The sequence below is a fragment of the Benincasa hispida genome, unplaced genomic scaffold, assembly GCF_009727055.1.
Source record: "Benincasa hispida cultivar B227 unplaced genomic scaffold, ASM972705v1 Contig758, whole genome shotgun sequence".
NCBI classification, from domain to species: Eukaryota; Viridiplantae; Streptophyta; class Magnoliopsida; order Cucurbitales; family Cucurbitaceae; genus Benincasa; species Benincasa hispida.
The window spans coordinates 17,805-31,323 of NW_024065101.1; the positions used below are offsets into that span (position 1 = coordinate 17,805).

Genomic DNA, 13,519 nt, shown 5'->3' on the forward strand with positions numbered 1-13,519 from the left:
ATATTATCAGATATGTACAAAAATAATCCTACAAAACAATATGGATATTTAAGAAACCAACCATAGTAATTCCGAGCATCTATCATTTCAAGCATCTAAAGATTTTGATTATCTACCTTTTTAAGAAACAAACAACTACTTATGTCTTTTTCAAAAAATAAACGACCGTTTAATTCTTATTTTTCTTTGGTTTTTTCTTTGAAAAGAGAGAGATAAAAATATTACAATATTTGTCTAAATTTAAGATCTAAGTTGATGAAATTAAAGTACCATGATAAAAATGGGAACAATTTAGGATTAAGATTTTTGTTTATATATTTTTCAACATTTGACTTGTTTTAATAGATTGAGAAAAGGAATAAAAAGAGAGGGAGAATGGTTCAAATACCAGTTTATTTAATTTTAGCTTTGTATTTTCAATTGTCTAAAATGGGTTTTGTAGTTTCAATAAATCTTAAATTTAGTTTGTTAGAGTTTTTTTTTATTTGATTAAATAATAAAAATAGTAATTTTCATATAAATAATTATAATATATGAATATGTTTCTAAAATTTATAATGAAAATATTATTAGGTAATAATTTTTTAAAAAGTCAATAACAAACATGGAATAACTAGATTTAAGATTTATTGAAAGTACTACTCGTGTTCAAAAGAAACTATCACTCGAATAACCCTAAGTGTTCAAAAGAACCTGTGAACCAAATAACTCAATTAACCCACAAGTTGGTTGGGTCGAGTTTAGTTCAAATAACTACAAAATTTATGGTATGGGTTGGATTAATTCTTAAGTTTACCTAAAATTAATTTTGATTGAATCAAATTAACCTAAATTTATTATTATATTTAAAAATCACTTTCTTGTATATGATAAAATTATTTATACATATATTTATTTTAATTCTATTTAATTTCAAAACTTTTTCCAACCACTCTTGAAACATATACTCTTAAGTCTTTTGGAATGTATTTTTTTAATATACGAAATTGAGTTGCACATCGCAATTTAATGTTTGAAAACAAATAATAATATATTCTATATATACTAACATTTTTTTTTTCTCAAGACAAAAATTAGAATAAATGATCTAAACAACTCAAACCAATCCAATCTAAATATTTCATGGTTGAGTTAAATTTGATTCATAATTTAATCAAGATTGTTTGAGTTGAGAAAATCCACCATCCGAAGAATTAAATAAAGTTAAAAATAAAATGTGTTTCAATTCGATCCGATCGGATCCGACCCGATCCACTCTATGAACACTCCTAAAAAGTAAGTCTACTAATATAGAACATATTTTAACTTAAAAGAGGGAAAAAAAAAGGAAACAATAGAAGGGATTTAGAAGGAGGATTGGAGGAAAGAGAATTAAAAAGGTAGTTAAATAAATTGACTATAATAGATACACACTCTCTCTCAATTCATCGTTTTCGGTGTATCAGAAGGTTTCAGGATTCCGTTGTCGGAATCGATTTCTTCTCCGTTTCAATTACACAACACACGCTACTTTCTTCTTTCATCAAAATCCCCCAACGACTACTAACCCAAAAAACAAGAATCCCAATCCAATTTTCTCCTTTTTTTTTTTTTTTTGAGCCCTCAACTGAATTTCCCAGTTTCTGATCATCAGAACTACAAATTGCTTTCCGATTAAGCACTTCTACCGCCCCCAAATCCCCAATCAATGGTGCCCTTAATCTGGGGCACTTAATTTAATCATATATGCCAATTTCTGTTCATTAGACACTTACCCAGTTGTTCGGAATCTTTAATTCCCTAAATCAAATGGGTCGCTCTCGGGGGAATTTTCAGTCCGACGAGGATCCCACTCAGAGGTTAACAATTTTCTTCCTCTCTCTTTGTATTTTATTCCTGTCTGTAAGAAATGTTGCTGGTTCGAGGCTTTACTGAAGTTTATGAAGATACCCTTTGCGTGTTCGATTGAGTAATTGCAATTTTTCCTGGAATTATTGATTTTTTCCTTTCTATAATGGGGGAAGAAATATATCTTGAATAGTAGCGCATTTGCGTGAATGGAATTCTTTCTGCTTAATCTGGGTAGCACACCAACTTTGTTTAATTACTTGAGTGGTTTCTACTGTGCTAACTACTATTTGGGCGGTTTGTTAAATCTTTGGAAGTTGGGTTTTCATTAATGTCTAATGTTTAGTACTTATTTGCTGTGAAATTTGATGCCAGTCTCGGTATTTTTGGCCTCTTGTGTACCACCCCATTATAGGTTCACTTGCCATGTTCCATTCTTTGGTTTAACATTTTTGGTGAACTCGTTTTCAGTTTTTGGGTGGAAGACATCTTAGATCCGATCAAGTGGTTGTGTTTTTGTGTAATATTAATCTTATCATTATGTTTATGGATATTTATTTCATGTGTTATATTTTAAAGATATCTATGTTCACTTTCCATTTTTGGTTCTAATTCATTAGATACAAATCGGTATTCTTGCTTTTCTTTTCTCTTATATGGTTTTGGGTGATTGTTTGGCTTTCTTCAAGGTGTTTTGCTAATTTTCTTTTCTACTTCTCTTCCTTGTAATCTTTTTATTTCTTTTTCTTTATGCAATATGGTCTGTATTGTTTACATGAACTTTCATTCTTGATGCTGCAGATCTAGGAGAAAAAAGAACTCTTCTAGTGGAGATAATTTAGAATCTACAACACCAGGTGATTTTCTACCTTGATTATTATTATTCTTTACGAAAATTAAACGAAGAAAATTCACCTGCAAAATAAAATTGTTATGCTGATTCTCCTTTCTGTACTTTCCTTCCTTCTGCTCCATAATAATTTCTTTTTCATCTACAAGTAGAAGGCTGTAATTTAAATGTGCTCTTGTTTTGAAATACTCATTTGTCTCACATTTTCTTTTTCTCCTTTAACCTTCTTTGGGAGAAAGGTCAAGGGACAACTGAAGGCAAAAAAGCTTTATACCACTGCAATTATTGCATTAAAGACATTACAGGGAAAATCCGGATCAAATGTGCCATGTGCCCTGACTTTGACCTTTGTATAGAATGCTTTTCTGTTGGAGCTGAGCTGACACCTCATAAAAGCAATCACCCATACAGAGTTATGGTTAGTAATGATCCCAATAGATTGTATTTTCTCTTAGATTTTGTATAAGCTTATTTGTTTTTAAAGAATGGTGATCTGATTTTCTTTTAAAGTGGGCTAGTTAATCTGAGACTAATATTTTTGGATGTCTTCTTTATTTCATAACTACCTTTCTTATTTTCCCTCCTGATAGAGTTATGTCTTAAGTTGAAAAGAATGATGCATTGAAACAACATATCATAGCTTCATAGCTTCTAGGGGAGACAAAAACATTACAGTTGCTGCTGAATTCAAATCAAACCCTGTATACATATGCTTGAATATGTCTTCATCTTGACAGGATAATTTATCTTTCCCACTCATTTGCCCAGACTGGAATGCGGACGATGAAATATTACTTTTAGAGGTATGTTATTTTCTCCCAATTTCCCTTACAGATCTCTCCTAAAATAATATGCTTGCTCCAAATCTAAGTGGAAAGGGTATATGCATAACATCATTGAATTTCCCTTGGTCTGTATATTCTTCTTTTGCCATGAATATTCACATTTCTTGATGTAGGGGATCGAGATGTATGGCTTCTGGAATTGGGCAGAAGTTGCTGAGCATGTGGGAACAAAGAGTAAAGAACAATGCATAGAACATTATTCAAGTGTATATATGAACTCCCCATATTTTCCTCTACCGGTACGAGGTTCTTAACACTTTTGATTCTCCTAGAACTTTGGTTCTTTCAAGTAACTTTTGGATTTTTCTCAGGACATGTCTCATGTCGTTGGAAAAAATAGAAAGGAGCTCCTTGCTATGGCTAAAGGACATGGTGAAGACAAGAAAGGTTAGTGAGACATTCATCTTTATTTTACGAGCTACATTGGGGATTCAGTTGGCAAGGGATATCCTTGCTAGGACTTGAAGACATATCTTGAAAGAACTATAATTTTGTTAAAAGGAAAAAAAGTAGTGTTAATTAGATCCTATTATTTAGAGATGCCGTGGTATACAAATTTATCTTGGAAGCTAAGTTAACTTAGTAGATTATGGCAGGTCGTGGGTCTTTCTATGTAAAACTGATGGATGTTTCTTCTGGTTCTTGAAAATAAAGCTATAGTCTCCTGAGTCAAAGGAATAATTGTTAACTAATGCAGAAGTTCTTATACCTCCATTATTGTGCTTTATTCCAGATGATTCTGGTATTCGTCCGATGATACAGCTTATGATTAATTTCTTATAACGCTTCAGGATTTTCAATGCTTGGAGAGCTTAATTTGAAGGAAGAGTCCCCATTCTCTCCTTCAAGAGTGAAGTATATCAACTTTGAATGACTTTTTCCCTCTTCTCTTCGTTTCCCTACATTTGCATTAATGTTTCCTTTTATTCCCAGAGTTGAAGATACACACAAAGTAGATCCTTCTGGCCGTTTATCATCAAGCTCTACGTCAGGTGAGGCGTATGTGTCTATTGTTGTTGATTGATTGTGAATGTATATCATGTTTTAATGGATAAGGTGATCCTTGGATACTTTGCTTGTTCATTTTATTGTAGAAGAAGGCAGCTTCACCATGGCCACTGCCACCGCCAACAAGAAAGCATCATCTGCAAATCAAGTTAAAGATAGCCTCATTAAAGTGGAAGGTCTAGTGCAGATAAATTCTTGAGATTGCAATTGGATGTCGATAAATGTATCTTTTTAATTGATCTTAAACCTTATCCTTTTACTGGAAGCTTATATAACTATTCATAATTGATTGTCATTTTAGTGCATACCAGCTTTCTAAATCTCCAGCCAAGGCTTTCTTTCTATACTGTTTTCTTGGATAAGAGTCATGAAAATGGTACTTTGTTAATATTGAAGGTGATGAGAGACAACATATCCTGTCTTTCTTTCTGTTCGACATTGTGTTTTCTCTAGGTTGCTTTGTCTAGTTAAAGTTTCCCATCATTCATAACTGTGTGCCCCTGGCAGCCTTATTACTGCTCCTGGATGGTTTTTGGCCGGAGTATGTCATGATGAAACTTAGTAAATTAGTGGACAACTTCTTTCCTCCACTCTCTCTTTCAGCAGATTGTATAGTCACACCCTTATCTATATTTCTTCAAATACTTACATATTCTTTTTAGAGGTCCTAAGGTGTTGAAGATAAATTTGTATGATGATAAATTGGCAGATTCTCAAACAGACCGGAGCTTTAAAGGGAAGAAACCTAATATACCAGCAAATAAGGGTCCTTCTTTACTAGAGTTGAGTGGCTACAATGAAAAGAGACAGGAGTTTGATCCAGAATATGATAATGAGGCTGAGCAGCTGCTAGCAGAGATGGAATTTAAGGATGCTGACGGCGAGGATGAGCGAGAGCTGAAAATGAGAGTGTTGCGTATATACTCGAAGAGGTAATAGTTTGTAAAATTTTGGTAGATATATTCTTACGAATAGATCTGGTGTAACTGTTCAGTCTGGTCTTATGCCTTTTGATGTTTTACATTTATATGTGTTACTTTGTAAGATAGAAGTGTCCAGTACACCTTGTTGGCCTTACATGTTAGCTAAAATATCCATCAGAACTTGTTTACTTTCCCATTGTTTCTTTGGTTCTTACTCTCTAAATCGTATATAGTGATGTCATGTAACTATTTTGCAGGCTAGATGAGAGGAAGCGGAGAAAAGATTTTATACTACAAAGAAATTTACTTTATCCAAGTTCTTTTGAAAAGGAATTATCAGCTGAAGAGAGGGCAATATGTCGTCAATATGATGTCTTCATGCGTTTCCATTCAAAGGAAGAACACGAGGAATTGCTTCAAACGATTGTTGCAGAGCATCGGACCTTGAAAAGAATTCAAGAACTTAAGGTTTGGAAACTTGATTTTTATTATGCAGATTTATGTTAGATTCTTGTTTCTTTGGTTCTTTGAAGGAACGTTGTATGCTGTCTATATCTCATAACTCTTGTCTGATAATTGCTTAATTAATGCATTCAGTTCGCTCCATACTTGCCCTAAAATCTATTATTTCAAAGAACTGCACACTACTAGATTATTATACTTGCATCTTTGTAAATGATCCTTAGAGCTGTTTTGGATGGTTTTATTGTATGCATTTGGTTTCTTGCTTTAACTGGCCATAGAGAAACTTGATTTGCTGTATGAAATTTGAAAGGAGAGAGTGTCTTCTTGTTGCTTTTTTGACCCATTTTATGGAAGAAGAGAGGAGGTGGAGGTGCAGTCATATTTGCAAGATTCAATATTGCCGTATCTCGTGTCTTATTCGATCTACAAATGATTATGCAGGAAGCCAGAGTGGCTGGCTGCCGTACACCGACTGAGGTAGAGATCTTTCTTGATAAGAAAAGGAAAAGAGAATCTGAAGAAGCTGATCGTAGAGTGAAAGATAGTAATCTTACAGGCCCTGGAAGTCAGGGGAATTCAATCATGTTCATACCGTCCGAATCCGCTGGCAAGGATTCAAATTCACGACCTGTGCAGGCTCTTTCTGGCTCTGTCAACGACTTCGATATGTTGGGATTCAATGGTGCAGATTTTCTCTCTGAAGCTGTAAGTGCAATCTCCCATTTACTAGTTAATCACAATGAGAATGTTGGAGGGCTTTTTTATTTTTTATTTTTTATATTTTTGTTCACCTGTTTCCCGATTTGAGATCCCAATTATTGCAAGAACCACCGGTAGGAAACACAACCCTGTAGGCGTTATTCAATGTGTGTGCACCATTAGTCTTTTCATTAAAAGAAATCCACGTTCAAAGGGTCTTATAAGAACTAAAATTTCAACTGTCTACTTGAGTCTGCCTCACATCTTATTAGGATTGATTGAAGTATAGACAGAATTGAAGAGAACTCGATTTTATCAACATGGGTGGGACAAAGTCCTCTCAATGTTGGGGAATCTCAGTGCCTTCGCTTGGAGCTAAACTGCTAAACTGCTACATTTATGTACCTCCTCATCCAAGTCTTCACTAGATTAAGAGAACTCTTTGTAAGCAAATGGAACTACAAACCTTGGTGAATAGGAGTGTAATCCCAATTAAGCTAACAACTCTATTCAATTTTGGACAGCTTTCAGCTTTATTAGCTAACTCCCTTTTGAAAATTAGGGTCAGTTGACTTGAATGGGGGAAGAGAGGAATATATGGTTTGAGAATTACAAAATAGTATTTTCTGACTTAAAAAGCTCATTTGACAGATTTTTAGAAGTAATGTTCAGGGCAAATAACAGAGAGAGGCCCAAAAAAAAAAATCTTCTGAGATGTACTGTTATCATAATCATCAACTCTGGACATCTTTTTAGCACTTCTTTAGAATTCAAAGATACTATTGTACAACCTATAGAACAAGTAAATTCAACAAGTCCTATTCAAGTAAGGTCATGCCATCGATATGATGTGCATAAACAACTTTCGGAGGGGGGGTAGGTTTGGGCATCTTACCTTTGGTAGAGTAAAACTATTTGAAAATCCTCGTTATCTATTTTGCAACCATCCTCTCTCATTTATAATCTAGACTAAAATAGTTTGTACCCCAAATACAGACTATTATAATCCATTGACTATAATAACCAATTCAATACCTCAAACAGTCTCTATAGTTTTTTTTTTTAATCCGTAAGTGTCTGGGCCAGCTTACTCGCACTTCGACTAATCTCACGGGACAATCCGTCTGATCCTACGACATTTGGGTATCAAGAAAACTTATAGGATATTAATTCTCTAGGTAGGTGACCACCATGGATTGAACCCATGGTCTCTTAACCATTTATTGAGACTATGTCTCCTTTTTTACAACTGGGTCAACCCATATAATTTACTAAGATGAAACATTCATGATTTAGCATAAAGAAATTCATAGTTTTTTTCCCTCTAAATAGAAACACACCAAAACAGTCTTCATCTTAGAAAAGTAGACTTTTCTAACTTTATTTCTTCTTGTTGGGGAATGTTGGTTCATGTTTGTCTACACATGAAGTACTTTTACTGAAGCAGTCTTGAAATTTTATTGGATTGGCAGGAAAAAAGACTATGCAGTGAAATTAGACTAACTCCACCTCTTTACCTAAGGATGGAAGAAGTTTTATCAGTAGAGATTTTCAATGGCAATATAACCAAGAAATCTGATGCCCATCACTTATTCAAGATTGATCCAAGCAAAATTGACAGAATCTATGAGATGCTTATCAAAAAGGGGATTGCTCAGCCTTGATATTATTTCATTCTATCCTTCATTGCTGCTCCAATTTTCATTTTTCCTTTTGTAGTTTTAATTATTTACCCTTTAATGAAATGGAAGGAAAGTTAGAATTTAGTCATCTCTTTGGAATGTAGGAGTAACTGACCAGTTTTCATACTAGAATAGAATGTAATTTTAATAAATTGTGTTATATTATAGCTTTAATTCCAAGTCCCTTTACTTTATTACTCACCCAACAAGTATTTGAATAAAATCCACAACTAATTTATTATATACTCTATTTTTAAATATAGAAAAATAAATTAAAATATTTACATCTAATAGACTATTATCTGTGTCTCATAATACAGATAGACATAGCTAGTATTCTATCGTTGTCTATTGCGGTCTATCACAGATAGATTGATATTTTGCTATTGGTTGTAAATATTTTTAGCAGTTTTGTCATTTAAAATAGTTTTCCTATATATTGCTTCAAACCTTTGTTTGTTATAAATATCTAACATATATCAATGTTTGGTTTTGTATAATAAATTATAGGTTTAAATACTATTTTTGTTGTTGTACTTGATACTATTTTGGTCGTACTTTGATGTTTTGTTTATTTTAGTTCCTATACTTTCAAGTTGTTTGTAAGTCCATGTGTTTTTAACTTTAGTTTGTTTTGGTGCTTGTACTTTCAAAATGGTATTTTGGTAATTTCATTTTCATGTTATTTTAATTATAAGAGACCAAAATGGTTACTTCTTTAAACTTTAAGGATAAAAATAAATCGAAATTGAAAGTATAAGAACTAAAATGTACATTTCAAAGGTATTAAGGACTGAAATGAACCAATGCAAAAAATAAATGGACCAAAGTAGTATTTAAATCTAAATTATATATATAAAAAAAAGTTAAATACTATTTCGGTCTCTATATTTTTGGCTTTGGTTATGATCCCTATATTTTCAATATGTTCATTTTGGTTTTTGTATTTTTAACTTTGATTCATTTTGATCCTTGTACTTTTGAAATGTTGCTACTTTTAAAAAAGTGATCATTTTATCCTCATTTTCATTTTTATTTCATTTTTAAAAAGTTCAAGAAACAAAATGAATCAACGCCGTAAATACAAAGACTAAAATAAAATACTAAAATAAATATTTTGAAAGTGACAAATATTTTAAAGATATATAGACTAAAATAAACAAAAATTAAAACCATATTTATAGAGAATTAAACCCATAAAAAAACTAGCTATAAGTATATATATATATATATAAAATAAGTATGTTAAGACGTGGGATATTTAAAATTCTTTAGAAACTACGAACCAAGGAAATATGTCCAAATTAACATTATTAAGATGGATAGAGTTGAAGAAAAGTGAAGTTTCTTATCATTTTGTGGAATTCAGTGACGCCATTAAGGCTTCTGCTTTTCTAATTATCACTAACTATTTATTGACAAGTGTTGCAAATTCTCCTCCCCCCCCATATATGGTAAGGAAATTACATTTCTTTGTTCGATTTGTAGTCTTTCTTAAGACGAAGTATATATCAATAACATTGAACCAAATTTAATTTGATTTGAGAGTTTTCAATTAATATTATATTCTTGATCATTCCGTCAAATTTTTCTTCAATTAGTAACGAAAAAGCTAACATACCACCTATTTTTTCAAAAAAAATGTCTTTCTATTTTTAATTATTAAACATAAAAAAAACATTTATCATTTTTTTCTTCTCCCTTCTTTCTTCCATTCAAATAAGCCGTTGCATTGTTTTCTTGAAGAAAGAACTCTTTTGTTCTAGCGAGTTGTTCGAATCTCAAACCATTTTTTATCAAAATTATATCAATCTTTAAATATTTTTATAATAATATAAATATGATATTGTCCACTTTAAACATAGATTTTCATGACTTTGCTTTTGATTTCTTTTAAAAGCCTTACATCATTTAAAATAGTTATATTTTATTTAAAACTATATATTATAGATATTTCTCTTACCTAGCTAACTTACGTGGACCTTTATGGACAACAATATACATGCTGAGAAAGTTAGACATCAACGTAACAAATTTTGTAACCTTGCACAGGTGGAGTAAAGTAGAATTAAGGATTATGTGATGATCCAACTAGTATTTTTTACAATCATATTATTTAATTTCCGTTAACCTGTTGATATTTCCATGTTTTCATGTGTTCAATATCAACATTAGGGGTGACTCGATATTTCCATTATATCGTTGAAAAATCTACGAAACATAAAAAATAAACAACAAAATGTCACTAATGTAAACCCAATATAATATAAATAGTAGACATGTTAACTTGTTTTAAAACGAAAAATTATTTTAAATAACAAAATTATTAAAAATATTTATAAATATAGAAAAATTTCACTGTCTATCTGCGATAAACTGCAATAGACTGCAATAAACTACTCTCTATATCTATTTGTGTTATGATAGATATACATATATAGACATTTTATGAACATTTCCATTGATATTTCCGTACTTATTTGTTATGATTTTTTTTTTAAAATAAATTATGCATCAATAATATAAGGTAACATTGCAAAAATGTGTTATTCTTCAACATTAGAACTTATACCAAGGAAAATAGTTATAAATTCATAATTTTTCTGTTTGACAAGCACAAATTAGTACACAATTAGTGCATTCACTGATATTATAAATACTCAATAATCAAATTTGACAATTGACTTTGCTAAATGATTACATGAACTCCAAAGCTTTCATTAATCAAAGAGTTAGAGATGAAACAATGTGAGATATTACATGTGATTTTAATTAATTAATGGATCATTCTCATTAACCCTAGGTCAATTATGTATACAGCTAAATTTATCAATCACATTAACGATTGTGGGACCTGTCCTAAAAAAACGAGTGTGGGATCTATTAGAGTAGGTCGGAATTAAATTAAATTTTTGTTCGAGATTGTTGTAGCTTTAAAATAATTGATAGTCACTATGCTTTTTATAAACTTGGCTGTATAATGTGGTATATTAGTGTTTGATAAATTTTCGTTTTATAATTGAACAAGTTGGATACATATTTAGTAAATAAATACTAAATTATCGTTTTAGATATAGTAAATAAAATGGACCTAATTTTATTTTTTTTAATAATTTATAACAATTAAATAATCGTTTAAAATGGATATATAAAATAAATCTTAATTTTAGAGAATATAATTTAAAATTTAATTTTTATTAAAATTGCATATGCTTTTAGAGGAACTAATTTTGAGTTGGTGTAAAATGAATATGTGATTTAGAAATTATTTTAATGAATTTAATTGTTTTATCAAACACAAAAAAAATAGTTAAGATTATTTTTTAATCCAAACGCACCACCCTAAATGTACTCCAAAAGTGGAGGATTTAACTATCAACAGATTCAACATAAACGTAGTTCAACTGACCTAAGATATGTATTCTTGACCAAAATGTCAAAAGTTCAAATCTTCCACCATGTATATGTCGAACTCAAAAGAATATATGCCTTATACATCCAAAGAATTGAAAGATAGTTGGGTACATTTTTAAGATACATCTATCTTTGTGCGTCTAACTCTAATGTTAATCATAGTTCGTCACATGACAATCTTTTCTAATTGTTTTTTTTTCTTGAAAATATTTTTCTTTTTCTTTTTTTTTTTGTATGTGTGACAATCATCAATTTGATGTGCATTTTCATTTCTGGAATGAATCAAGTATAATTTGAAGAAAATATGTGTTTATATGATCATGTTGGTAAATAATGAAAATATCTCTTGTTTTGGGTCATTTTGTGTTTATGTAAGGTTTTTGGAGGTAATAAAGTTATTTTTAATAAAGACTAACTATATTTTGTCTTCTGCATGAAACAGGATTTTTGCTCCAATATGGCTGCACACACTGCTCCACAGACAAAAATAAAATGTGGAGCATTGTGCCATAGATTGAGTTAAACTGAGATTTTGGCAACCATAATGAACTTGTTGATTTTGAGATCTTAAATTGTAAATCCACTCTGAATCCTCCTACATTAGTTTGAAACATCAATTTCGACAACTACCCACTCCTTTGATGCCTATATAAAATCATCTAATTCATCCATTTAGGGAGTCAAACCTTGTGACAAAATCTACACCTAAAGTTGAGAAGGAGACTTCCATCACTTCGCGAATGAAAGTTCCTCTGAAATTAGGGTTCCTAAGTCAAATCTCACTCGTGAGAAACTGTTGTGAGTGAGATTCAGCTTGAAAGATTGAATCAAGCCAAGAGAGAACCCCAAAAAAATGTAGGAATTGCCCAAGGATCATAAATTCTATTTTTTTTTTCTAGATTATAGTTATTGTTTTCTTTATTGTTTTTCCTATTTCTGTTTGATATTCATTTCATCTTGTATTCTTGAAGTTTATTTGTCAAAGTTATTTATATTGTTTCTTATTACGAGCTAAATTCTTTAAGGGATTCAGTTTCGTGGATATCTTAAAAAGATAGAATGACTTGAGAAATTGTGTAGCTTTGCATCTACTTCTACTATTTCTTTTTGTTGAAAATCACGTTTTATCTTGTTAATCTGAATTGGTCATTTAAGTTAGTATGCTAGTTGAGTCTTAATACTGAGAAGATTAAGGCAATAATACACGAAGTTCACAAAAGAATATGAGACTAAGAGTCTAGACATAGGATGTCTTGTGACCATAGACACAAGTCACACCATAAGACTAAAGGACTGCATATAAACCTAACTTATAGTCAACTATAAACATATTGGTTAATTTTTTAGACTTCTAAGAGTGTTTGAAATCTTGAATAGAGTTAATCAGTTCATAATATGAAAGGCAGTGTGGTTGCATTGTGGTCACAATGCTCAAGGTATTTTTCCTAAGGATTGAAACTTGACTTCAATCTCATGTTTGCTATCATTAATTAACTTGCAATCAACTAACATTCAACAGAACACTCTTTCTTAAAAACCTAAATTTTACAACACAATCTCATGGAAAAATGATGCTCGAAATATTTCCATCTTATTAGTTATTATCGATAGTGTATGCTTTGTACTTGACTATTGATTTTTCTTAGCTGGTTTATGAACTATGACAACCTGTACACTTTTTGAATTATTGGTATGATTAGAATGAGATGTACAAAGATGAGGCGTAACCAAATTATTGCTCCAAAGGATTAGAAACGGGAAAAAGGATCAATTTCTTATACGATTATCTAACACAAGCTAATAGCA

The 13,519-nt window shown here is 31.1% G+C and overlaps 1 protein-coding gene across 1 annotated transcript; it reads left to right on the forward strand.

The window, feature by feature from the left end:
- Positions 1 to 1,359: 1,359 nt before the first annotated feature.
- LOC120070019 (transcriptional adapter ADA2b) lies at positions 1,360 to 8,482 on the forward strand. Its single transcript, XM_039021867.1, has 13 exons — positions 1,360 to 1,838; positions 2,629 to 2,684; positions 2,917 to 3,095; positions 3,415 to 3,480; positions 3,636 to 3,761; positions 3,834 to 3,909; positions 4,314 to 4,377; positions 4,456 to 4,514; positions 4,617 to 4,706; positions 5,240 to 5,462; positions 5,711 to 5,921; positions 6,360 to 6,623; positions 8,090 to 8,482. The coding sequence occupies exons 1-13, from the start codon at positions 1,789 to 1,791 to the stop codon at positions 8,279 to 8,281; spliced, it is 1,656 nt and encodes a 551-aa protein (XP_038877795.1). The 5' UTR covers positions 1,360 to 1,788; the 3' UTR covers positions 8,282 to 8,482.
- Positions 8,483 to 13,519: the final 5,037 nt, after the last annotated feature.